This window comes from Anopheles nili, chromosome 2 (assembly GCF_943737925.1).
Source record: "Anopheles nili chromosome 2, idAnoNiliSN_F5_01, whole genome shotgun sequence".
Lineage (NCBI taxonomy): Eukaryota > Metazoa > Arthropoda > Insecta > Diptera > Culicidae > Anopheles > Anopheles nili.
Window position 1 is genome coordinate 18,772,422 of NC_071291.1, and position 23,944 is coordinate 18,796,365.

At 48.6% G+C, this 23,944-nt stretch overlaps 6 protein-coding genes across 7 annotated transcripts; 2 read left to right on the top strand and 4 right to left on the bottom strand.

Moving 5' to 3' along the window:
* Positions 1-7,248: 7,248 nt before the first annotated feature.
* Positions 7,249-8,530, bottom strand: LOC128731186 (integumentary mucin C.1-like). The gene is made up of 4 exons (XM_053824293.1): positions 8,423-8,530; positions 8,302-8,349; positions 7,757-7,937; positions 7,249-7,670 (listed from the first exon to the last, which is right to left on the bottom strand). Exons 1-4 carry the CDS (start codon positions 8,528-8,530, stop codon positions 7,249-7,251), a joined length of 759 nt encoding a protein of 252 aa, XP_053680268.1.
* Positions 8,531-9,012: 482 nt separating this feature from the next.
* Positions 9,013-11,171, bottom strand: LOC128730679 (adenosine 3'-phospho 5'-phosphosulfate transporter 1). Its single transcript, XM_053823754.1, has 2 exons — positions 10,804-11,171; positions 9,013-10,731 (listed from the first exon to the last, which is right to left on the bottom strand). Exons 1-2 carry the CDS (start codon positions 10,833-10,835, stop codon positions 9,345-9,347), a joined length of 1,419 nt encoding a protein of 472 aa, XP_053679729.1. The 5' UTR covers positions 10,836-11,171; the 3' UTR covers positions 9,013-9,344.
* A 233-nt stretch (positions 11,172-11,404) lies between these two features.
* LOC128731866 (probable glutamate--tRNA ligase, mitochondrial) lies at positions 11,405-13,364 on the top strand. Its single transcript, XM_053825017.1, has 3 exons — positions 11,405-11,606; positions 11,675-12,859; positions 12,924-13,364. The coding sequence occupies exons 1-3, from the start codon at positions 11,405-11,407 to the stop codon at positions 13,172-13,174; spliced, it is 1,638 nt and encodes a 545-aa protein (XP_053680992.1). The 3' UTR covers positions 13,175-13,364.
* On the bottom strand, positions 13,204-15,732 carry LOC128731867 (serine incorporator 1). Of its 2 annotated transcripts, none has more exons than XM_053825019.1 (4): positions 15,697-15,732; positions 14,319-15,333; positions 13,883-14,036; positions 13,204-13,800 (listed from the first exon to the last, which is right to left on the bottom strand). In XM_053825019.1, the coding sequence occupies exons 1-4, from the start codon at positions 15,730-15,732 to the stop codon at positions 13,665-13,667; spliced, it is 1,341 nt and encodes a 446-aa protein (XP_053680994.1). In that variant the 3' UTR covers positions 13,204-13,664. The 2 variants fall into 2 exon arrangements, with proteins under 2 accessions (XP_053680994.1, XP_053680993.1); XM_053825018.1 differs by having other exon boundaries at positions 13,883-14,045.
* A 476-nt stretch (positions 15,733-16,208) lies between these two features.
* LOC128721607 (probable N-acetyltransferase san) lies at positions 16,209-17,700 on the top strand. The gene is made up of 2 exons (XM_053815376.1): positions 16,209-16,344; positions 16,493-17,700. Exons 1-2 carry the CDS (start codon positions 16,337-16,339, stop codon positions 17,184-17,186), a joined length of 702 nt encoding a protein of 233 aa, XP_053671351.1. The 5' UTR covers positions 16,209-16,336; the 3' UTR covers positions 17,187-17,700.
* A 1,289-nt stretch (positions 17,701-18,989) lies between these two features.
* On the bottom strand, positions 18,990-23,301 carry LOC128731196 (hormone-sensitive lipase). Its single transcript, XM_053824304.1, has 6 exons — positions 21,574-23,301; positions 20,538-20,815; positions 20,327-20,464; positions 20,015-20,252; positions 19,824-19,949; positions 18,990-19,753 (listed from the first exon to the last, which is right to left on the bottom strand). The coding sequence occupies exons 1-6, from the start codon at positions 23,299-23,301 to the stop codon at positions 19,643-19,645; spliced, it is 2,619 nt and encodes an 872-aa protein (XP_053680279.1). The 3' UTR covers positions 18,990-19,642.
* Positions 23,302-23,944: the final 643 nt, after the last annotated feature.

Sequence of the window (23,944 nt, forward strand, 5' to 3'; positions counted from 1 at the left end):
ATCGCGAACGGACATTTGTTGATGGCGCGAGGTGCAAGAATAAATAAAATAAATAAATGGAATTACCTCTGAGCAGTCGTTAAATCCTTATCCATGGCTCCGTCCGATTGCTCAGCGAGCTCACGCACGTGACGGTGTTAGCGGATCCTTCCGGATGATGATCACGACGCGCTGTACTCTCTTTCTTACTCACTCACTCACACACTTCACTAGATGGGTTTCGATGTACTCGCACCACGACCGTATCGTTGCGAAATCACTTTCCCGATCACTGCTTCATTATGTAATTTACATCACCCTCACGGGTGGCTCACACCGCACGATAAAACCACAGCGGCCGCAACAATTGTGCAATAACACGGCGACGGCATTTGATAGGATCGGTGGTGCCTTAATTATTCTATTTTTTTCTCGCTCCTTTTCCCCTTTTCGCTGCCACCACACCTATTGCACGACGTCAACAGCACCCTGCGAAGGTACGGTATCATAACAATTAAAATTTCATCCGATACGAAACACGACGACGCCCCGTTTTGGACAGGCGGCTCGGAACGTGTTGCGTTTTTACGTCCAATTAGTTTTCTCACCTTCGCCCCAACGAGTCTCTTCCGGTACAGTCGACACAAACAACGAGACAAACGCTACACAGCACCCTTTTCGTGGAGTTTTTCCTAATCACTGCTGATGCTGGCCAACCTAGACGCAACGCCCCCGAAAAGGACACTTAGAGCGACGTATGGTTGTGTGACCACGAGATCGGTCGATGGGACCTAGTTTTGTGCCGTAGTTTCACCTTTTTTGTGCTCTATCACTATCTCACCGGAACCCGGAGCCCAAAATTTCCGCAATCCTTGCGATTGTAGGGTTCGAAGCCCGTGCGCGAAGTCATTGAGTTCCTGAAGGAGTTCGGGGACGACTTCCGGGACTGAGCGTGTTGTATACGTATGCACGGTGGAACGCCACTTGACTGTCTAGAACATCCAACTTAAGCAACTAATCTAGCTGGTTCCGATTGCTAGAGAAAGTCGGCGCAAAGCAGAGTAACCCAAAAAACGCTAGCTCATCCCCAAAAACACACCTCGGGCTTGACGGACAGGACAACTACGCACAAAACCGCAGGACGTGATTTTTACCACCAGACTGAATGAAAATCTCGGCTTGTGCCAACCGCGAGTAAGAATCGAATCGACAGTGAAGCGAAAATGGAAACCAACACCCGAAATGCCACGCCAAAACAGCCCGTTCGTCCCGTCGGCTGCCGGTGGGTCCGTTCGGTCCGTCGGGCGTGTGTTGAGTTCTCTTCGTGAGGCCACTCCCGTGAGGTGGGACGGCGTTGGGCACGCCGTTGAGCATCCGAAGTTGTGCTAACGTAGCGTCCGTTAGTCCGATGGCCCGAGATACCGGCTATTTAAGACGCTCCATTCATGCTTTCATCGACCGTCGAGGAAAAGTCAGCGATTCACCATCACATCAATCACGCACCGGTCAAAGAAGGATGGCCTAAGGAAAAGACAAATCTCGGTGAAAGCAAATTGGAATTTAAGAAAAAGAAAATAACTCAATCTCATCCCACCGGTTGCCGCTGGTTTGCGGAGTGCTAATTTTGCGGCTTATGCACTCGAATTAATCATGAAAAATAAACGCCCCAGGCCCGCCGAACGACCAGCCTACTGCGCGCCTTCGGTCACAAAGATGGATGGGCTTTTCGCTCGGTATGGGCTCAAAGCAGGCGTGGAAAACGCCAAACGCGCCTCACGTGACGCACAGTTCGTCGCCTAGCAATTTCGCATGAGCTACCGCATCGGAGCTGAGTGCCGAGTGCTCGTCCTTTGTATAATCGCACCGGCAGACGGCGAAGCTTTTAATCGAATTCCTTCGGCTGGCCGAAGCTGTGGCCCGCCACTCAGCGAACCAACCGAGCGGCTTGTTTGGCGATCGACCAGCACCAGAGGAGTCCTTTGTTTGCCTGTGCGTAACGTACCGGGAGGGTCCTTTTTTGCAGAACGCCCGACCCGTGTTTGGGATGTGGTCCGGAATGCAACAAAGCGTGCCCTCCCGTTCCATGCATAATGTATGCGACAAACAGAATAGACTGACGACGAAAAGACCAGAAAATGAGGACCCCAACACTATGGCCCTCAAAGCACGCGGCACGGGTACGTGCATGTAATTTTTCATTTTGCATTCCCGCCAACCCAACGTCACGTCGCGCTCGCGTTACGCGGGCTCATCCTATACCGTATCGTACGGGCAGCGTTTTCAATTATGAAGCACAAATAACGCACGCGAACGAGCATCGTATTTCGGGCGCACGGCCACGGCACGCCGCGCCGTGAAGATGATATGCAAATTAACGATCGGTTTGGGAGGGAGGTTGAACCCTCATCAACCGGCGCCGCGTGGTGTGTGACATTTCACATTCACACGACGCGGCACGTGCTCGTGCGGTTACATGCTTCATTTCGCCAAAAATCAAAAGAAACACAAGCCAACGAATTGATTCCAGAGAATTCGAATTGAAAAGTTATTCTTGCCGCTTCTTGGAAGGGCTTGTTTCTCGGGAGTATGAAAGTGAGAGAAATTTTTAACAATAACCTATCGATCGATCTTCGGAGAACAATTTGGGCTGTTCTTTGTGCGCTACGAAAAGTACCATTTAATCTAAACATTTCTTTTTTACACAAAACAAAACACCAAAATGGAAGTGAATCATAACACAAAGGTATTTCTGTTTCCATCCGTCAGGTGCTTCCTGCAGGTTCGCTGGATCGATTCGCAAACGAAAGTTTCACAACGACCTTCTCTAGCTAACACGAAACGAATGAAGTAATCCTAATCCCTGTGGTTTATGGCGCCAGGAGCAATATCTTTGGATAACCTCATAAATACCACGTACCCCTTTTTGCCGTCCCTGGTCCTATCACAACATCGCGTCCTTTTCCTGCTTAGAACACAGCCGGCACTGGCTAATGGCATTCCTTGCCCGTTTCGGAGAAAAGCGTGTTGCGACGGCTGGGAAAGCTTATTGCTTTGTGTCTGTTCCCTGCCCTTCGTCCTGCCAGCCACCAGCTTCCAGTACGTTGGAAAATCTCACTGACCCCAAGCCGTCGCACGGTGAACCCTTGCGCTTTTCTCCCTAAAAATGGCAGCGTGGTTTCGAGTAGTTCACCGTTATCCAGTGTGTGTTTTCCAGCCTGTCAAGTACCGCACAGGCAAAGCTGCCAGTAGCGTAAGGAAGCCGCATAAATTCCTGCCAAGCATTCGTCGTCCCTTAAATCATGTCTTAACAACCTTTGGGATTTTTATGTGCGCCTCCCCTTCCAACCAATCGATCCTTTCTAGCGTCGTAATCGAGGCGGTCGCATTCTTTCCGGCATTATTGTGTCTACGGCCTCACGATTGCTGCTGCTTTGGTGCGAATTTGTACCGCACAAGGCCCTCGAAACAACATCCGGTGGGGAGGGTTGACGTCGATCAAACACGATTACAGACCGGAAACGAGGAAACAGTCTCTATTTCCTGCCCATCAACCTACTCCAACCATGTTGCTTTTGGGCGGCTAGAAACAATAGTTATGTTTTTTTGATCCTGTCGTAACCTTTCCGATGGTTCTTCAAACACCAATCAAGTTCATTTTGATTTTTTATCCTTTTTATGGAAGCAAGAAAAAAAATAAAAACCAGCTTGATCATGATGTTAGCTCTCCACTTTGAGCTAGTAAACTGCGTTACTAATGGAATGTAGAAGCAGCTGCCAAAATATTCTTACCGAGTGATTACCTATCAACGATCAATCGAGGAGGAATATTACGCCTGGAAAATGAAGTCTTTGCACCATAATTTCTCACCTTTTTTAACGATACTGCTAAATCATACTTAACATAGTTGTTTTTCGATAGGCTCAACAACATTTATTTTAACTTCATTGGCATAGTTTATATCCTATGCCTCTTTTTTTAAAATAGCTTTTTTAGTAACCTAAAAATTGTAGTACCATCATTGCCCTATGTGATAAACTTGTACCCAATCAAATTCTCTGCTTTCAGAAGTCTTTATGAAATGTTTTTTTTATATAATTCATTCGACCCTTTTGAAATGAATATTCACTACTCAACCCGGTTCGGGTGGTGCAGCCCACGGCACGGCTGACAGTTGTCCTAAAATATGCATGTCCACTTCATTCGAAATGGGATGACATTGATTGGAAACTGTTTCACCAGCTGCATGTGCGACTAACGGGTAACCTTTTTTTTTTTGCTACTCCGAAAATGACCTTCGTTTTTCTGGCCCGTTCTCGTTTCCTGTTTCCAAGCGATGGCACCATTCTGCAAAATCCAAAAGAGAGACTTTCATCCAATCCCGTCGACTCATTTTGCTCCTATGAACACGCAAGTACAGCCTTCGGAAGGTTCCGTAGACCGTCACAGACCATCGGCGGTAACAGCTATCGATGATGACAGTTTTTCCGATATGAGCTTTTCCATTTCCATACTGATTATCAACTCCTTATGAACCCTATTGGAGGGAAAAATCCGATTCAATGCAGTACCGCTACGATACCAGTGCATCAGACCAACGGCAACGTAAAACAGCCTTGTATCAATGGATAAAAAGAACGCATTCATCAGCTCCTGCAGCGGTTATTAGCATTCGAGTTTTTTCTTTAAAAAAATACGTTGGCAGTGTCAATTCTTTACTCTACCACTTTTTTGTTGCGAATTTTACCAATTTCAGTGTAACTTATCGAAATCTGTTTCAATGATACCCACACTATAACGTAAGCATTTCGCGAATTGTGACTATTGTTTTGCGTTACAATAAACCATTGTGCTGTGAGCGACCAGGCGTCTCCATCACCTACACTGTGAACGACCAGGCGTCTCCACCATGCGGTGGATGCAAATTGAAAACTATTCAGCCGGATTCTTTCTTTCGGCTAAACGCACAAAACGATTTGAAAAGTTCCTTGTAACGGATGATGAGCCGCCCCTGTGCTACAGGCTACTTCCCTTGTCCTTCCCTTATTCCCGAGGATGAGTTGTTGGTCATTTTTACAGCATTTCGAGAGCGCTGTTGCAAAAAGCGGTGCAACAAATGGACTACTGTGCAAATAACGTGCAGAGGATAGGCAAGAAAGGAAACCAGCGCAAGTCTTTCACAAAACCAACCCAAATTCAAACCGGCAACTGGTGGATACCACGTCACAACCAGCACCGAGTCGTATCATCAACAGGATGGCACAGTCACTGAAACAATGCCACGAATGTACCACCGAGCGGATAACACATCGCTTTTCATCGTATCTGCAGCACGTATCTGTGCCATGTCTTGTCCCTCGGTGGAAGTGGCGTTTGATGAAACCATTGTCGGGGCATCGGCGAAGAAACGGCCGAGTACAATGCGGTTCACATCCGCCCAGGGCTAACGGCGCATGGTTTGCGGAGTGTTGCTCCACGCCTCACAAAGTAGAGCAAGCATTCCGCAACTTCCGGCACTGAAATGCAGCTACCGTGGCACGCCGAGACTGGACGACGATTTGAGACAATCTGCCCGATCCGATCGTCCTCGTGCGTTGTATCCTTTTACGAGTTTTTCCGCCATCGCTTCCGAGCTTTGAGCGAAGGACTTGAGACAACGGCTGGCATAGAAGAGCTTATGTGGTTTTCTTTGTTGCTTTCCATCCCCCTTTGTTTTTCTCTATTTATGTTTTTTTTTCTTTCTCTATCTGTCGTCTTGCGCGATGTGCAACAGCTACAGTGATCGTTGGGCGCAATCAGGCGAGCCGGAGAAATGCAAGAGAAATTGATAGGAAATTAAGTTTATTCCCATCCACCCTGCGTTCACGTGGCCCATTCGCTGGGAGGTCAAGCGAGTTATTACAACAAAGGTTGTAGTTTCGAGAACTCGTCGCATTGACTTATTTACATTGTGCATGATTTTCTTTTGCTAGCCCGAAGGCAGCAAATCTCAATGGTTTAATTTGAAGCGTTTTTTAATGTGTTTGGGTTTCCACGCAAAACCACCAATCCCAAGAGTCCACCATCTCCAATTGTAGCTATTAACGTTCATCACTCGTTATTTTTTTTGCCGTCATTACCATTACGGCGATTACGGCACTTACCGGCACGAGCAAGCGTGCGATGTGCCAGTACAAAGCAGTTCAAAAATAACACCCATCTAGCGTGAGGACATCCGATACGGTGCTTTAATTATGATACGTGTGTGCGCCGTTTGAAATTACTATTTTCTTTCTGTAATGGGCCCTCCACGGGCGTAGAAATAAAAGAGGTATACCGTAATGGCTTGTAAAGTTTGTGGCGCAGCTTTTATTTTCCAACCTCGGCTACCGTGCTTTGACGCAGCTGTTCGCAGTTGAGATTTGAAAAGCACTAACCTTTCGCCATAGGGGAAGAGTTCGCATGCGTGGAACCTTCAGATCTCGGTATACGTGATTGAAGCCCCGTTCCCGGCGCACTCTCCATGCCCATGTATGTTTTCATTTCCGGTCATTCCAATCTGCAATCAACGTGCCTCACTGACCATCGGATATATTGGATGGTCGGCGAAGAAGTGCCTTACTGTCGTACTTTACGGGTTGTCAACACTGGTTGGTCCGTACGTTTCCAAAACGAACAATCACAAAATCTAACGAAATCACGAAATCCGTCCTGTTTTGTGGCAGTTATTAAAATGGTAAAGTTGAATTGGCTAGTCTTGACGAAAATATGAAGGGTAAACTTTTTCCATTTCCCACGCAATGTTGCTCAATTTTTTGCTGAAGCGCATGTGAAGTGAAACTCACGTCATAGTCCTGTTGTAGTTCAGGTGAATCTCGTTTATTTCCAATCGCTAGAAACAGAACTATCCCTGAGCTACCTGTTCGTGCGCCCGGTGACGAAGGCCACCCGTTCGTTAGCCTTGTTTTGTACTTTTTCTATGTAACATAAGCTCTTTTAACGGTATTACGCCCTTGTCAAGTGAGGGAAAAAAGAAGCATAATCAAATCCCACAGCTACCCTAAAAGGCCCGCTGGCTGTGTGAAGGGTGCATTTATAATTTCTCATTACCGAATCAAAATTTCGCAAATTAGTATCATTAATAAACAACTGTCGACTGCAGAGCTCGCATTCCAGATTGCGACACGGTGAGGGGTTTTATTCACTTTATACACCTCCTTGTAATGTACTTTAATTGTTTTTAGGCGATTGCTCTTTAACAGCACAGCTTTCGCAGTGGGATCTAAATTGCCTTATTCCGTGTTCTGCTCCTTGCGCTTTTGCTTTGACAACTTCTTAGTCGTCGAGGTGCTGGATGGCTCGGTAGTCGATTCGTCCTTTATTTTTCGCATGTGTTTTGTCTTTTTCCTCGGCGGTTCAGTGGTAGTCGTAGTCGTCGTTGTCATCGGCATGGCTTTGCCGTTCTTTTTGGGTTTTTTAGTTTTCCGCCTCGGAGGCTCGGTAGTCGTGGTCGTAGTTGTCGTGGTAGTAGTCGTGGTCGTAGTTGTTGTTTTCTTGGGAGTTTTAGTACGTTTCGCTGGCGTAGTTGTCCTCGCGCTAGCCTGGGTAGTCGATGGAGCCTGAGATGTGCTGGTGATCGGGTTATCCGTGCTTTTAGCAGGAGAGGTACTCGTTGGAGCTGCCGTGGTACTGGCGACCCCCAATGGCATTGTTGCTGGAAATACAGAAAAAAAAGTATCATTCACAAGTAGGCTGCACAATCCCTATCCCTTTATCAAATCATGTGGCATTTAGCGTTACCAAGAATGTTGCTCGCATCAGCGCTGCCGTAGTCAGCATAGCTGGCATTTTGTATCCAGGTGAAATTGCTGTAATCAAAGCTCAGATCCTCCAAGGGAGCACTCGTCGTGCAATTCGTGCACTCGGTAACCGACGTTTGACCAGCTCCTTGAAACGCATATGGTAAAAAGGAGTATGCCACCTGCAAACGTACCAGACGGGTTGTGTGAAAACATTTCGCGATATCAGCAGGAAGAGTCCTTACCGGTTGAGCAAACATATTGCCACTTCTGAACGAATCTCCCGCAATTACACCCTACAAGTAATGTTGTAATCATTCAAACGCATTCTGAGTGTGTAAACTGCCTTTTTCCAATATCATACCTGTGGGAGGACTGCTGGCGCCATTGTCGTCTGGGGAACAAAACGAATACGTTAAAAAACGGCTTATCATTGCAATAAAAAATATCATACTACCTGCACAACAACTGTTTGCTGAGTGATTTAAAGAGAATAATGAGAACATTAATAGTATTCTTTGTAGCAACGATGCTTTCAATACATACCGGTGCTCCTACTTTTTCATAGTCCATGATGATCAGCCGATAAGCTTTCTGTGGTAACATTAATGAGAGGTCTTAGCACGATTATTTTGCTTTTCTTTTCTTCATCATCTGTTTTTCATACCTTCACCACCTTGGCACTAGAAACGGTTGTCTGCCCATAAATGTCCTGCAGCAGCATGCTGATCGTTAGCAAACGCAGCGTCCATTTAGCGATTTTCAATCGTATCATGATGCTGATCTATCGGCTGCCCTGATTTGATCTATACTGATACGGCAGGCGCTGTCGCAACAAATCCCCAGAAATATGTAGCTCACTGCTTTTATTCATTCCTGGCACACAAGCAACGGCCCATTATAAACCGCTTTGATCACAGTAGTTACAATCGTATTATCACCATAAATTTGGAATTGTTGTGAGCTGTAGAGGAGAAATGAACGCATAATTATTTTACAATCTTCATCTGTTTTCAGGTGTGTTTCAAAACACGCAATGCTCTTTTTAATTGTCCCCTTTTGCGAAAGGAAGTGTCAATAGCTAATGGCTGGAATGGAAGAATTGCATGGGGAAGATTTGTACATGCAAATAATAATGGATTCATATCTAATAAAGAATAAAAATACGTATCTCTGTGTTATTCGTTTTGGAATTTTATTGATCACCATTTTAACATTACACATACTGATCATGATTCACAATCGATCAATCGTCTCGTTTTTGGTTAGAACAAGCATTAAGCGTACTTTACGGTCGGTTTGTATTTGGCTACTTCAATCTACACCGTTGGTTGCGTTCGCTTTCGCCTATCAGCTTTCGTGTACATAAATAAAATTTCTTATCTATCGCAGCGTATAAGCTGTTCGATAAAACGTCTACTGATTAACTGGTACTGGGCCGTTGTGTTAGAAGCCGGAGCAGCAAAAGCTAGCCATCCCTAACTCGTATGTGTTCTCACTCTCTCGCCTAACGGAAAGAAAGAACACCGAAATCGTTGAATCATAAACGCTGCAACTACTGGTTAAGTAAACGATACGCCACAACCGGCCTAAACGTTGATGCGTGGTTTGCTGCTACCGCTCCCCTGGGCTGCCTGGTGTCTCTGTTTGATGGCCATCAGCCGGTGATTACAGTACACCCGTAGAAAGATTGCCAGAAACACTATCAGCACGCCGATCACGCCAAGGGAAGAAATTCGGTGCTGGTAGATCAGGCAGGACAGCAGTATTGCGATGGCCTGGCGCAGTGTCATGATGATCGTGAACACCACCGCGCCAAAGGTAGCGATCGTGTAGAAGATGAACAGCTGCCCGATCGCAGACGAGATGGAAAGGACTACACAATCGACCACAAACTTCGGATGGTCGACGGCAAAGACAAGCGAGCTGTAGAACCCGCCCTGCATGGCGAGTGACGCTCCGGTAAAGAGCGTGCTGAACAGATTCACGCCACACATCATCTGGATGGATGACATCGAGTACGATTTGAACAGCTCACCCTGCCAGTTCGAAGTGAAGCTATCGAAGATCATGTAGAACGTGAGGAGTAGCACACCGGTCAGCGTCGTCATGGCAGTCGATTTCGATTCGTCCGTCGAACCGGTCAGGAAGAAGATCATACCGACGGAGATCATGACCGCGGTCAGGTATTCGTAGAATTCGTACTTGTTGCGTGAGATTATCTTGCCCATTATCATCACTGGAATGATTTTGCACGACTTGGCTAGCACCTGGGTGGGGAAGTTTACGAACTTTAGTGCTTCGTACTGGAACCAGGCGCTCATGATGTTCGAAAACGAAGCGAACGAGTACTTGTACAGTGGCGCACGGTGCCGGAACTGGCGCTTGCCCACAAGATAGACGGCAGTTATCAGGAAACCGAGCACTCGATTCGAGAACACTAGGAATTGGGAGTCTTTAAAGTGCGATTTGCGCTTCTCCGGACCCTCATACTCCTGGGTCATGATCTTTTCCTGCAAAACTCCCCAGGTTAGATAGGAGCCCATCAGCCCCACGAGACAGTAACCCATCAGCAAACACTCCTGGGCGGTGGTGCGTTTGCCCTTCCCACCACCAGGTTGACCGTCCAACGGGCGATCGCTGCCATCCGCCGATGTGCCAGAGAAACAGAACTTTACCAGTGCCGACAGGTGCGATCGTTCCGACCGCTCCATGTACTTCGTGCGTTTAGCATACTTGTAGATAAGCACTCCCGGTACGAAGATGCAGAGGTAGCCGAAGAGGTTTACCATCATTCTCAGCAACCAGGAGTACTCTTTCGATGTCCGATCAAGCAGCTGACTGAGTGATAGCTCCGCCTGGTGTACATCAACTCCACCGGCCGGAAGAGCAGCAAGGTCCGGTCCATCGCTGAGGGTTTCGTGCAGAATGTGCGAAACTAACCGTACGATAGTTACCGTGACGATGATGATGAACCTACGGAGATCCAAAAGCGCGATGATGATGATTAACGAATCTTGGGCCGGCAAACAATTAACCGTAACTTACAAAATTATTATATCTGGTATGTAGTTCCTCATGACGAATGGCGTGCGCGACTGCAGATCAGTTCTACGACGAAAAAATGCTCAGAGACATCGATTGTGGCGCGATCACTTCGCGAGGAACAATGATAGCTTTGTGTTGACACCACGTTCAGTAAACCTAAGAGCTCGACACGCGCTGTGGACAATTCCTACCGATGGTCTATGTTTCACAACAACATTCGCTTTGGAAACTTTACGCTCCTGCTTTTTGCACGGTACGTCATAGGGAAATGGAAACTTCTGCCTTGCTAGTCGCCCCAGCCTGTAAATGCCCGGTGACGATCGTCCGTTCTACGGAAGAATTGGAAATTTTGGTCACATATTCGATTAGATTTGTTATGAAAAAAGTTCGCGATAATGCCAACAAGGCTCGAACTTGAACGCAACGAAGTGACAGCTCCACAGCTGATGCAGCAGTCCGTGTGTGACAGCTGTGTCATCGGTGTTTTTGTTTTGATTCCCACCGCCAAGGCGTAATCAAAATAAAGTACTGTAAAAGAAAACAAACAAATATTTCACATCGTCGCGCAACGGCATGATCGTCGGTCCAGTGTAACACAGATATGTACGTAATTTCGAGTGCACTTTCAAAAACAGGTCTTCCGGTAGGATTGCACACTGCTCTTAGAACATCATCGGTAGGATGGTTGCGTTTGTACTGTGATAAATCGTCGTGTACCGCCGTACCACCGTCGGCAGGCAGCAATGACATTGTCAATGGCACCGGACAGGAGGTTCGGGTCCGGTTTGCACCCAGTCCTACAGGTAGCCGTCGGGTATAACCGCTGGGATAGTTGTTTTGCAATCCATCGAATATGGGTGTTATTTTGCAGGATTCATGCATCTTGGTGGACTTAGGACGGCCCTGTACAACTATCTCTTCGCTAAGGGGCACAATGGCAAATTTGTGCTGCGTATTGAGGACACCGACCGGGAACGGTTCGTAGAAGGTGCGACGGAGAAGATGTACGCCGATCTGAAATGGGCAGGCATCGAACCCGATGAAGACCCCTTCAAGGGTGGACCTCACGGACCATACACCCAGAGCCAGCGATACGATATCTACAAGCAGGAAGTGAAAAAACTGATGGAAGACGGCCGAGCGTATTACTGCTTCTGCACAGAGCGCCGGTTGGAACTGTTACGCAAAGAAGCACTCCGGCTGCGCCAGGTACCGAAGTACGACAACAAATGCCGGCATCTCACCCCGGGCCAGATCGCCGAACGGTTGGCGAAAAACGACAAGTTTTGCATACGCTTCCGGTTGCACTCGAAAGGCGACGAATTTACGGATATGATCTTCGGCAAGATCGTGTACTTCATCGCACAACAGGAAGGCGATCCGGTCATCATTAAATCAGACGGCTACCCAACCTACCACTTTGCGAACGTTGTCGACGATCACTACATGCGGATTACGCACGTTTTGCGTGGCGTCGAGTGGCAAATATCAACCCCAAAGCACATACAGTTGTTCCACGCGTTCGGTTGGCGACCGCCACAGTACGCTCACCTACCGCTGATCATGAATCCGAACGGTTCGAAGCTTAGCAAGCGGCAGGGCGACGTTCAGCTGGAGCACTATCGTAACAACGGCATCTTCCCGCAGGCGCTGCTCAACTACATCACACAGAGTGGCGGTGGGTTCGGGCGGGAACTGCTCGACATCGAGGCGCCCCAGCTCAGCGATCTGGTGCGACAGTTTGATCTGGACAAAATAAACGCCAACTCTAGTCGTCTCAATCCGGAACTGTTGAAGCACTTCAACCGGGCCGAAATACGACACAAACTCGAAAATGACAGCGAAGCCGCCAAGCGCATCATCCGCGACGTTACGGAAATGGTACGGAAGGAATTTGCCAAGGACGTGAAGCACCTGCAGCTCAGCGAGGAGCACGTGCGCGACGTGTTGAACTGGTCCCTTCCACGCATCGACGCACTGCACGATCTCGTAAAGACCAAACTCTCCTTTCTGTGGGTGCTGCCAAAACCAACGAAGGAAAAAATCGTCGACGCCGGTAAGTACGAAGAACGGATAAGACTGACTGGCAGAAGTTAACTCTGTGCTCTCGTTTTCTGCAGATATCTTGGCGGTTCTGGCGAAGAACCTCGCGGCCGAATCGGACGTACCGGAGTTCAACAAATCGGAGCTGAGCCGGTTCATCAAAGCCTTTGCCGAGCGGAACCACCTTGCATTTGAGAACCTCATGAAAGCGTTACGTTCCGGGCTGAGCGGACTTCAGGAAGGTCCGTCCGTCCCTGAAATGATGGAAATACTGGGCCGCGAGAAAACAGTCGAACGGATCGAACTGGCAGCGAGCAGACAAAAATAAAAGACGGGACGGGGCTGCGAATATTTCTAACGAATTACTGGTTTATTTGCGGTTAAACGTGTTGACACAACAGCTGGTGTATTTTAGCATCGTTGCTGTATGTATAATACACTACACGCACTGGGGATGCACCGGCTACATTTATGGGAGAAAAGATGTTCAGACAAAATGTTGCAAAAATATAGTGTTAATGCTAGTTGAAAGAGCTCCGTATGGCATACGGGATGTATTCTTTAAGCATCTGAACGCCAAGTTGCCGGTTTATGGCATCATCGCAAAGTGGGTTTTGCTAGAACAACTAATATAATCCATACTCATTCCCAATCCAAAAATTTCCACGAATAGCCACCAAATTCTCACACGCTTCTTCGCACACGGGTTATCTATATCACATGTAATTTATGTAAAAAAAAGATCCTACACGCTATCATTTAGTTATTGATACGCAGCTAAAAAATTGGAGTAGTTTGGCGAGGTACGCAGCTGCACATTAGAACTCGCGATCGGTAAGTATCATCGGTGCCACCAGGGTCCAACCGTACAGCAAGACACACATCCAGCTGGATACCATCTTTACCCACATGGACGCCGCGTTGGAGTTTAGTGTGTCTAGGGAAGAGTTTGGCCTGTGACAGAAACACACATTATTTTTAGTAAGACGAATAACAAATAACTCAACCGTGGAAAAAAGGAAGCACAAATACTCACTGGTACCAGTTTGTAAGGGTCATCATCACGTACAGCGAAGCCGTAATAAAGACGATATGGAACAGCGACCAATTGTAGGCGACAGCTTCCTCTTCATTATCCCGCAGCTCGTTGCCGTCACCACCTCCCGAAGATCCTTCGTCTTTGAGGCTAGCTGTAAGATCTTCATTCAATTAATGGACATTCGCCAACGGAGGCAAGGGTACACATTGACATCAGGGTGAGTTATAGTGCAATAGATGCCCCGGGAAAAAGAAACACCAAAAGCGATTTGCGTTGTGGTGGTGGTAGATCGCGTAAAAGACAGAAGAGTTAGAAGTTATGTTAGTTCCGCCGAAAATCACCAACTGTTGCTCAAGGGCAGTGAAGCAAAGTAACATCAAGGCCCACCAAAGTAGGGTGTTAAGATTAGTATAAAGCTTCACGTGTTTCTCACCTTGCTTTTCTGGATCGCTGAAGCTGGAGACGTTGCTGGCCGAGCGCAGGGACGAGTAGAGAATGCACAGCAACCAAATGACGAGTCCGATGATGCTTGTATTGTCGAAGTGCACCTTGTTCGATTTCTCGCCGATGATACCCAGGAAACCAGGATTACATTCCGCGTCCGGGTTGTTGGCGACCGCCGACCATGTCAGATAGATCGTGTACAGTGTGACCATAGCGCTTTGAAGCAATCCCGACTTAGGCTGGTGCTCCTGAACGCGTGGCATGATCGACAAAATGCTAACACCGAGGCAGAGGATCATGTTAAACGAAATGAAGAACTTGTTCAGCGAGCAGTCATCGTTCGTGGTGAAGTAAACGAACAGCAGTACCACACCGGTCAGTGAGAGTGCATATTGCAGGAAGGTGGCGCTGCACAGAGCGAGGAACCATCCACGGGATTCTCCTTCCTCGTAATTGCTCACCCAGACTTCGGCCCAGCAGTGCGCAAAGTCGATGATGTACACCAGCTGCACCAAAATAAAGGCGAACCCGCCAATCATTCCGACCCACATCCAGGACGGTCCGAAACTCGTTTCGGGTATGAAGAAGGCACCGATCGCGATACAGATGACGATCATAAACTTAATGCCCCAGAATCCGTTCTGAAGTGCCGAACGGGGATCCTTGGACGAGCGCACATTGACCATCATCAGGGCCCAGAGGGCAAAGAAGCACACCAGTGCGAAGCAGATCCGATAGACGGCCAAATAGCCGACTGCCGAGCTACAATCGATGGATATTCCCTCTGGAACGATTCCCGATACAGTTGACGACGAGTTCGCACAGAACGGTACCTTCTTCAGGAAGTCCTGCAGTCCCGGAGCTAACATGATGGCACTAACGATGGCGCCCAGTACCAGCATGAGGGCGTACATGAACCGGGTTGCGATCGAGTTCGACTTGAGGGATGTAGGACATAGTGAGCAGCATACAGAGCAAGCGGTTCCAGTGCAGCAGCATGCCAACTGTGGAAAAGAACAGAGAAAAATAAGCTCCAGATAAAATGCAAACGAGAGAGCGAGTATAACAACTTCGGGGAGATAATGATGTTAAATATCGCCTATAAGTTGTTTGCTTTGTATAACGTAGTAGAGCATGCAGCAGTCCAAGATCTCTAACCGTTTGTAATGCCATAATCATCAACTGTCTCTGGTGATGAACGGTATGACTCATCAGCCAAGTCGATAGTCTAATCAAATTACTGAGCAAAAAGGATCGGTGGTACTGGACTCGGAAGATTAGAGTACGAAGATTTACGGCCTTGAAGCCGTGACGAGAAGGCAGAACAATAAAAAAAAACAAACCCTCAACCTATCGGTCCTACTTACAGAGGCTGCTGGAATCAATCCCAAAACGGCTCCCATGGTTAATGGGCTGGCAGATAACTTTTAAAATGCTACACACGTTAACTGGAGTTCACTTTAAATGCTCAAAATCGATGTTGAAAATGGAAATTACGACTTTTTCACGGAGACGAAACAAACAATCGTTTCTTTGCGCAGAATAACAAAGAGCAATGACGTTTGTCAGCTAGAGGATACACCACCAGCGCAATCAAACAATTGGCTTTCTCGGGACAACAAAAGGATGTGTTTAATTCAAGTAATATAATTGCTAAAATTCTTTTTAATAATTTATATTACATATACTCGTCGAATCGGAGCTTTGTTGCATATATTTATGTATTATAGCAGTGCGTATAACCACTTGCTGAGTAGCTGTTCTGCCTTTTACTTGACAATCCAGTGCAACAAATCAGATTCTGACGTCGAACGGAGAAACGTCAAGCTGACAATCCTTCCATCTGCCTGCTTGCCGTTTTGTTGCCGAGCGCTCGAGCAAAAATAGTTTCTTTTCATAATCAAATTGATTCCGTGTGAAGCTCGCGCCTTCTTATCCGGACCGGATTGCTTTTTGGCCGCACGCCCATCGTTTCCTCTCGACGGTTCCCTCGGCTTAGCATCGATCATGACACGGTGAGTGCGGCAGATCGGTCCGATTCCCATAGCTCTTGGGGCCAGACCGCTCAACCATGTCTAACCTCAACAAAAATACTCCCCATATTTATGTGTACAAACTGTTGATCTAATTTCGTCGTTTCTCTCCCGTTCGCTGCTCTGCCAGGCTAATTCGCGAAGCACCGGCCAGAGCCAACATTGAGCTGGGCGATGTAACGCACCACAACCTGAAGCAGCTGAAGAAGATCAACACCGTCGTGCTTCCGGTGTCATACAACGACAAATTCTACCTAGACGTACTCGAATCGGGCGAGCTCGCCAAACTAGCCTACTACAACGATGTCGTGGTAGGCGCCGTATGCTCACGTGTTGACACCTCCGAGAACATGCGCCGGCTGTACATCATGACCCTGGGTTGTCTCTACCCGTACCGGAGGCTCGGCATCGGTACCGTGATGGTGCAACACATCCTCAATTGCGTCGAGCGTGACGGAAACTTCGACAGCATATTCCTGCACGTGAAAGTGGATAACAAAGGAGCGATCGAGTTCTACAAACGCTTCGGATTCGAAATTGTCGAAACCAAGCAGCATTACTACAAGCGTATTGAGCCGGCCGACGCCCACGTACTGCAGAAGACACTGACGAAGAAGGCGGCCGTAGCTGCGGCAGCGGCCAGCAGCAATCCTTCCCACCACAGTTCGGACACGGAAGATCTGGTAGCCAATGGTGACACGCACGAGCTTCCCGCAGGTACCGCGGAACCACACGGTCAGGCCAATGCCATCGCAAACAATCACTCGAGCATCCAAAACTCAACCTCGCAGCAAACGCAACCGGCACTGGAGAAGAACCGATAAAACGTGAACTGCTTGCCAGTTCCCAGCCACATCATCACCATACGAAGAACCGTTTGCCTCCCACCAGCGCGGGAAAGGAACTCTCGGAGCCAGAGTCCAGTGTTCTTCTCGCGCTGGCCGACGACGAGATTCGCTCTGTTTAGCTGTGTTTGTTAAATTAAATTCTGCTTACGCACGCGTGTGCAAACGCCCAGCGAAAGGGGCGCATCCCAGCATCATCATTACTCCCTGTTTAACGTAGATCGTTCTTCGACTGTGTTCCGAGACCACGGTGCACACAGCTCATCTCCTTCAGCTACTGTGTTTAGGACGCGTTTTCCGGCCACGCCGTCACAGACGAAGCTGGTGCACGCTCGCTCCTGAGGACATCTTAGCTCATTTGTGTTTCTGTTGTCACATTCGTCAGTAGTTAAGCGTAATAGTGTGTGGACACGATCATACGGCCCCGTGGATGGGGCTCCCAGTACAGGCTAACACAAAGTGAACAGACATCTAAACATAGGACGAATAAAGTTAATCAGTATACCGTAACCAAGATCGCGGCATCGGTTCTTTCATTTCGCATCCGAACAAAGCTGGACAGCTGCCTGTTTTGCGGTTCATTCGCCCGTACACCTAAAATAGACCCGTGTTTTTGCCGTAGCATAAGGTTTTATTCTTAGAATTCATCCATTACAAATAGATATTATCTTTGCAATCACACTCATCAGCAGCCGGTACCATTTAGTACCCTGCATGCAAGTATTCGCCGACTCAAAGTTCCCCAGATCATGGGGGCAAATATTTCCTATACACTCTCCAATGCTAACTTCCTTCAGTATTGCACTTTACCGTTGAAAACCTACAATCAATATAATTTGCACAAAAATGTAGGTACATTCCATTTCGCCGACTCCTTTTTTGGTTTGTTAATTTTGCCTTCTTTTTTATTGTACAAAGATAACGTATAGAAAGTATTGATTCACAGTACACAGAGAAGAGAGGAAACGCCACCTAGCTTTACTTTGGAAGTAGAACATTTCACAGTCTCGGCCTAGGCGATCGTCGACGATCGCAGTCTGCATGACCTGTCGCTTCGGTGTCGCCTCAAAACACTATTTGCTAGATTTCCTTCCCCGACATATGCCACTGCATCGGACACATAGAAGAATTCATTTTACGTAAATATATAAAGAACAGCTCCTTCACTGCTTCCCGACGAGTAAAAGTGTGATTGTATCGAATGGTTTCCACCGAAATACGTAAGGTACGAAGACAAACATGGAAAACCCAGTCTTGAAACGGAAACTTGTGTTTGGTGGTGTAAAGCAAATGCATGTAAGAGATTAGATTTGTCGCCCCGGACCTCGGACACGGATATGATGATGATTGACGGTGTCATGTGCTCCATGCAGGAGCGTTTCCTTCCCGGTTGCATTGCATTGAGCATTATGTGTTTCCCACTCCTTTACGATTAATATAACGTGTAACGTGTAACAACAAGATAACGGCATAAGCGTTGGCGCACTGCCTTAAAGTGTGCGGCCAGCATTGCCTTACGCCTTTGATTTAATTGTCTTTACTCTAACACGCTAATTTTTAGTTCGCTATCTGCTGTACGATTTGGGGCGGAGGGATGCTTTGAGTTAAGTAACGATCATGGGTTACACTTGGGATGTACATTGCATTTTCATTTGACCACATTTTAGCAACTCCTTCCTTGCTTCCTTTTAGGGAGATTCATAAGAAAATCATACCAAAAACTAGGGCACTAGTGAAGCAAAATCACAACTCAATCGGTGCTACCGTGCACCCGCGGTGGTTTCGACTTACGTTCTAACCGGTTACATCAACACTTTGTAAAGAAGATTCAACGTTCGGAGTATATAGCGTACGTGTAGATTGTGCTGCCAAGCAGCAGATGCGTGTTCACAGAAATATGGTCGCAAAATGTTTCCTTTAAGCGCAGAAAAAGGCAGACAATAAATAACGCTCCCGGCGGCCGGTCCCAATATCAGTTTTGGTGCTGTTGCAAAAAACGTGCAATAATAAAGCTGCATCGCGGTTAAACCCTACTGCAGAGAAAAGGCCAATCGGTTGCATTCGCATTACAACAACTCTCTTTCAAAAGGACGTTTGATGCGCTGCCTTGCTCGAAGCAAGCTGCTAATTTGCTACTACCTTACGTTTGGGTCCGCTCGTTTCCGATCCGCTGCATTCGCTCCGTTACACTCCTCCATCTACTAGTTCACGTAGGTATATGTATATAAGCCTCTGTTGAGCACATCCCGCATGCACTGCTCTTGCATCAGAATTCATTTTTGGTTTGGTTAGCAACTTTGTTCGTTTCTTCGAGCCGGCTTTGTTCGTTTTCTTTTTTCGCTTGACTCGGCTGGCAGAGCAATCGCTCACTCATACCGGGCGTCCTGGGAAGAGACGCTACGTTCGTCTTCCAGGCAGCACTGCCAACATTGGCGCTAACAGCAGCCCTGCTTCGTACCCGGATCATCCAACGTGGTCGGGATCTCGAGCAGCTCGGCTATGCGCTGCACGCACAGCTTTGATCCCTCGTGGGCGTCTTTGGAAATCTGTGAGGATTGCACGTTTTGAGAATTATGTTTCACGACCGTTCGAAGGACGATGGTGCGGTTTACTCACGGTAGCAAAGTTCAAGAATCCGTGCGGCAACCCGGGTAGTATATCAAGCGAAACGGATCGGTTTAAGCTCTTCAGTCTTTTGGCAAACATCACGCAGTCATCCAGACATGGGTCCAGGACAACGGTCTGCAAAATACGAACGCACATTAATTCCATCAACTTGTTCGATCCGGTCTGCGACAAATACTCACTAGAATATTAGTTGGGGGAAATTGACTCAGCACTTCATCGGAAGCCCAGTACGGTGACAGGTGGGAATCCTTCGGCACGTGGAAAATAAACTCGTCCGACGGACTGCGGGCTATCAACGCGTCCAGGTTGCTTTGCAGCTCGTTCTGCGATCCACCGGTGGCAATCGGCTTCGAAGCCGTTATGTTGGTTAATGTGGTCGATACCTTGCTCACGAAGTTACTCGCCGCCGTAGTTACTCTGCGGGAAATCAGCGAAAGAGTAGTTTGATTAACGACCTTCATTCATCCCGGTTTAATCATCTTTGCCCATACCGTTCCTGTAGATTCTGCACACTGATCGCCTCCCGGCCAATATCGAGGACAATGTTTTCCTCAGACTGCGAACGAGACACGGGTCGCAGAATCGGCTCCAGCTCACCGGCGGCATTTGTGGTCGTATCGAGCACGTAGCTGGAATGAAGTAGAAAACAGTTGTTACAGTCCAACGATCGAGGATCATCCGGGAATGCCCTTCCCAACGAACCTGTTGATGAAATTGGAGACATTCTGGTTCGTATTCTGTTCCGAGCTGATGTCGCTTGGCATGTCCATGTCCAGGTCGTCGATGACGGTGACATTGCTGCGCTCGGTGTTTAGATTGACCTGCTGCAGCGTGATAGGTTGCGAGTCCTCCTCCAAAGACGTGATGGTGTTGCTTTCATCCGGACTGATGATGTCGATGGTGTTGCCGAGACTCTGGCTCTTCAGTGCCAACGTATCACTGGCCGTATCGCTCACCGGACTCAGATGCTGGTTTTGAAGCTGCGCGGACAAACACAAAAAGGATAAAATGTAAACGTTCAAGCAAAAATTCCGGTCTGTTAACGAACCGTTCCGCGCGCGCAACGAACCCTTCCCGGACGTTGCGGAATTTACAGACAACGACGGCGACAGAACAAACACGCGATAACGAGGCATTTGGGGAGCGCGTTCGCCTTCCAAATCCCCCACCGTTATCAACCCACCCTGTCCGCGTACACGTACACGTAGTGAGGAAGTTACATCATATGATACTCGTGCGGATTTTATTGATTTCCTCACGGTGTCGCGCTAAAAATAGCACCCAACTGTTGGCCTCGTTACGCATCCGGAAAGGAATCGGGCCTTTGAGCCCACAGGGAACATAAACGACCGTATGATTCTGGCAAGCGATGCTGTTACACGAATGATTCCAATCACTTGTTGAGTCGCAAAAGAATTACCACCTCCGTTTGTCGAGGCGTCATCGCAGAAGGATGCTATCAGCCTCCCGGGAGGATGGGAACTTTGATTTTGTACGCGCAGACAAATCGAAACGAAAAAACGTCACGGCTGCTGTCTGAGCAACCAACAACTTATCAGCCAGCCCAGGCAGGCCCAGGTCAAAGCATCAGGAAGAATTCAGTCCATTGGCCGATCGAAAGCATGTGATTCCCGCCTTCCGCGGGCAGATTAATGTTCGCTTAGTTGACCCCAACAAGTGCGTCCGTAGAAATGCGCTCTTTCCGTTCCAGATTCGAAAAAGAACAAAACACACTCACCTGCACCGTGTTGGCGCTGTTCAGCTGCTCCCACATCGAGTTGTCGTCTCCGGAATCCGACCGATCGGGTGTCCTGTCGAGGGGTTCATCTCGATGGTTTCCACTGGCCGGAACCAGCGTGACCACGTTGTTGTTGCGCATCTGTTGTCCTGCATTGACGATCGCCTGTCGCTGTTCGTGACGCTTGCGGTTCTCCTCCAACACCTCGAGGCTAGGACACGCGTACGCCTTCAAGCACCGCATCATGAACCCGAACGGCAACAACGGATCCATCAGGCAAAGCATACGGGCCGGACTCGGTACGAAGCTGATCAAAACCGGGCAGTACGCAATGAAGATACCATCCGGTCGACGGATACCCAGCTCGATCGCTTTCATCGCACAACCCAGATTAAGGTTGGCTCCAGCCGAATCACCGGCCAGTATAATCCGCTCGCCCGTCGTCCCAAGCAGCTCGCAGTTACGCAATGCCCAGCAGTACGCGTAGAATACCTCCTCGAGAGCCCGCGGGAATGGTGCTTCCGGTGCGAGGCTGTAATCGATCGACAGGATGGGCACGTTCAGGTTGACGGCCCACTCACGCAGATACGACTCGTGTGATTTCGAGCTCTGCGCCACGAAGCCACCACCGTGACAGTGGAACAGCATACCCCGGCTGGCCGGATAGATGGTGCTACGCTGCGAGTTGCTCCGTTCACCGATCATGCCCTTGCGCTTAACGGCCGATATGAGCCGGGCCTTGATGGGGGCCGCTCCACCGTGGCTCTTCGGGATGGGAATGTCCACGAAAACGGCCGATTCGTCACCGGTCCCGGTTCCGGGTTTCTTCAGCTGGATCGGCTCGGGAGGAATCGTTATCACGCGGTTCACCTTCACCTTGAAGCCCACGAACGACGGGAGCGAGTGCATCATCTCGGACTCGGCCAGAAACCAAAACGCCTTGCAAAAGTCCACGTTCGAGTTCTGCGAGATGTTCACGATGCGGCGTGCACGCAGCTCCGGATCAAGCATGTACTTCGTGCTCGTGTACATCAGACTGGTCGCCTTCGAAAGCCGACCACCCTCGGAGTAGTATCCCTCGGAGAAACCCGCCATTCCTATCGAGATGAACTTGAGCAGCGGTTTGATGGAGTCACAGAACTGGAACCCAAGACATCGTCCGTAGAAGCAGTACTGGTTGATGATGCCACCGCGCGAGAACAGCTCCTCGACAGAGTGCGATTCGTCGGGGAAAAGGGCACCCGATTCGCGTGTCCATTCGCGCAGGGTTTGCGCGTGTTGCAGGCAGGTGCAAAGGCTCGCCATCAGGTGGTTGTAAGCTTCCACCTCCTTCACGTACAACGCCTTCCGGAACAGGATCGTGCTGCGGTTCTCCATCACGTATCGGGTAAGCTTAAGGGCGGTCTTTACGCAGCACTCGACGACGTACAGGAAGCTGCGAAATCCGTTCCCCGGTACGCTCGGATCGAAATCGTACACGTGCATGAACCCTTGAACTGAACGCACCAACGGTTTGGCCATCTCGATGTGGTCGATCAGCCCCACGAAGGCGCCGTGTAGTCGTAGTCCCGTTTCCGTGTCATCGCCTTCAAAAAAATTTATGTTATTCCGGCACAGCTCGATTAAACTGTCGAACAGCATCAGGGCTTGTGGTTCTTCGGCCGATGGAACCGTGGCCGTGCTTTCGACTTCCTGTTCTTGCGGCTGCTGTGACTGTTCCGAATCCATTGCAATGGCACTGACTGCAAGCGTGTAATCTCTCCCTACTCACTGCTGGTACTCGAATAATGAAGCAAGCTAGTACAATTCCCGGTGCGGCCCGTGCTGCGGGCTTATCATTACCGTATCACAGGGGTGCGCGTGATGACGAAGGAGGGTCATGCAATCACTCAGACAGTCATTCCCAGCGGGTTCGTTCACTGGTAGTGCTGGACTTTGCCTACCCGGATGAAGGCGATTCCTCGTGAGCCGGGTGGCCTGCTGCGATAGATGGGCGGAAAAAAAATTGCTGCTCGCCACGTACTACAGGCGCGATGACGAGCGATGTTGGACGGCGGTGATGATGATTCTGTTGCACTTTGCTTGGCTTTGAATGCACTGCGAATGCTAGCGGGAGCTGTTGCATCAGTCGCTACCGATGGTGATGACGAACGCGCTGCACGGGCACTGCACCCCACTGCATTCCATCGCGATGCACTGGGATAGAAAATGCACGCACATAAACAAACCGCGCACACACGAGCGGAGCGCGAACACGGTGTCACGTTTTCCACTTCAACGCTCACGAGACACCCGATGCGCGATAAGGACACCCGCGCTCACTGAATCATGTAATTGCACTGTGCTTTCTATTCGAGCGCGCTGCAGCACA

Coding starts and splice junctions, on each gene's coding strand:
- LOC128731867 (XM_053825018.1), bottom strand. CDS start 15,732: ATGGGAGCCGTTTTGGGATTGATTCCAGCAGCCTCT. Junction 15,334..15,696: donor GATTGATTCCAGCAGCCTCT/GTAAGTAGGACC, acceptor TCTTTTCCACAG/TTGGCATGCTGCTGCACTGG. Junction 14,046..14,318: donor CAGCGATCCAGAAAAGCAAG/GTGAGAAACACG, acceptor AATTGAATGAAG/ATCTTACAGCTAGCCTCAAA.
- LOC128731866 (XM_053825017.1), top strand. CDS start 11,405: ATGTACGTAATTTCGAGTGCACTTTCAAAAACAGGTCTTCCGGTAGGA. Junction 11,607..11,674: donor GTTTGCACCCAGTCCTACAG/GTAGCCGTCGGG, acceptor GTTATTTTGCAG/GATTCATGCATCTTGGTGGA. Junction 12,860..12,923: donor GGAAAAAATCGTCGACGCCG/GTAAGTACGAAG, acceptor CGTTTTCTGCAG/ATATCTTGGCGGTTCTGGCG.
- LOC128731186 (XM_053824293.1), bottom strand. CDS start 8,530: ATGATACGATTGAAAATCGCTAAATGGACGCTGCGTTTGCTAACGATC. Junction 8,350..8,422: donor CTAGTGCCAAGGTGGTGAAG/GTATGAAAAACA, acceptor ATGTTACCACAG/AAAGCTTATCGGCTGATCAT. Junction 7,671..7,756: donor TGATGCGAGCAACATTCTTG/GTAACGCTAAAT, acceptor CTGTATTTCCAG/CAACAATGCCATTGGGGGTC.
- LOC128730679 (XM_053823754.1), bottom strand. CDS start 10,835: ATGAGGAACTACATACCAGATATAATAATTTT. Junction 10,732..10,803: donor ATACCAGATATAATAATTTT/GTAAGTTACGGT, acceptor GGATCTCCGTAG/GTTCATCATCATCGTCACGG.
- LOC128731196 (XM_053824304.1), bottom strand. CDS start 23,301: ATGGATTCGGAACAGTCACAGCAGCCGCAAGAACAGGAAGTCGAAAGC. Junction 20,465..20,537: donor GTCTCCAATTTCATCAACAG/GTTCGTTGGGAA, acceptor ACTTCATTCCAG/CTACGTGCTCGATACGACCA. Junction 20,253..20,326: donor GTGCAGAATCTACAGGAACG/GTATGGGCAAAG, acceptor GATTTCCCGCAG/AGTAACTACGGCGGCGAGTA.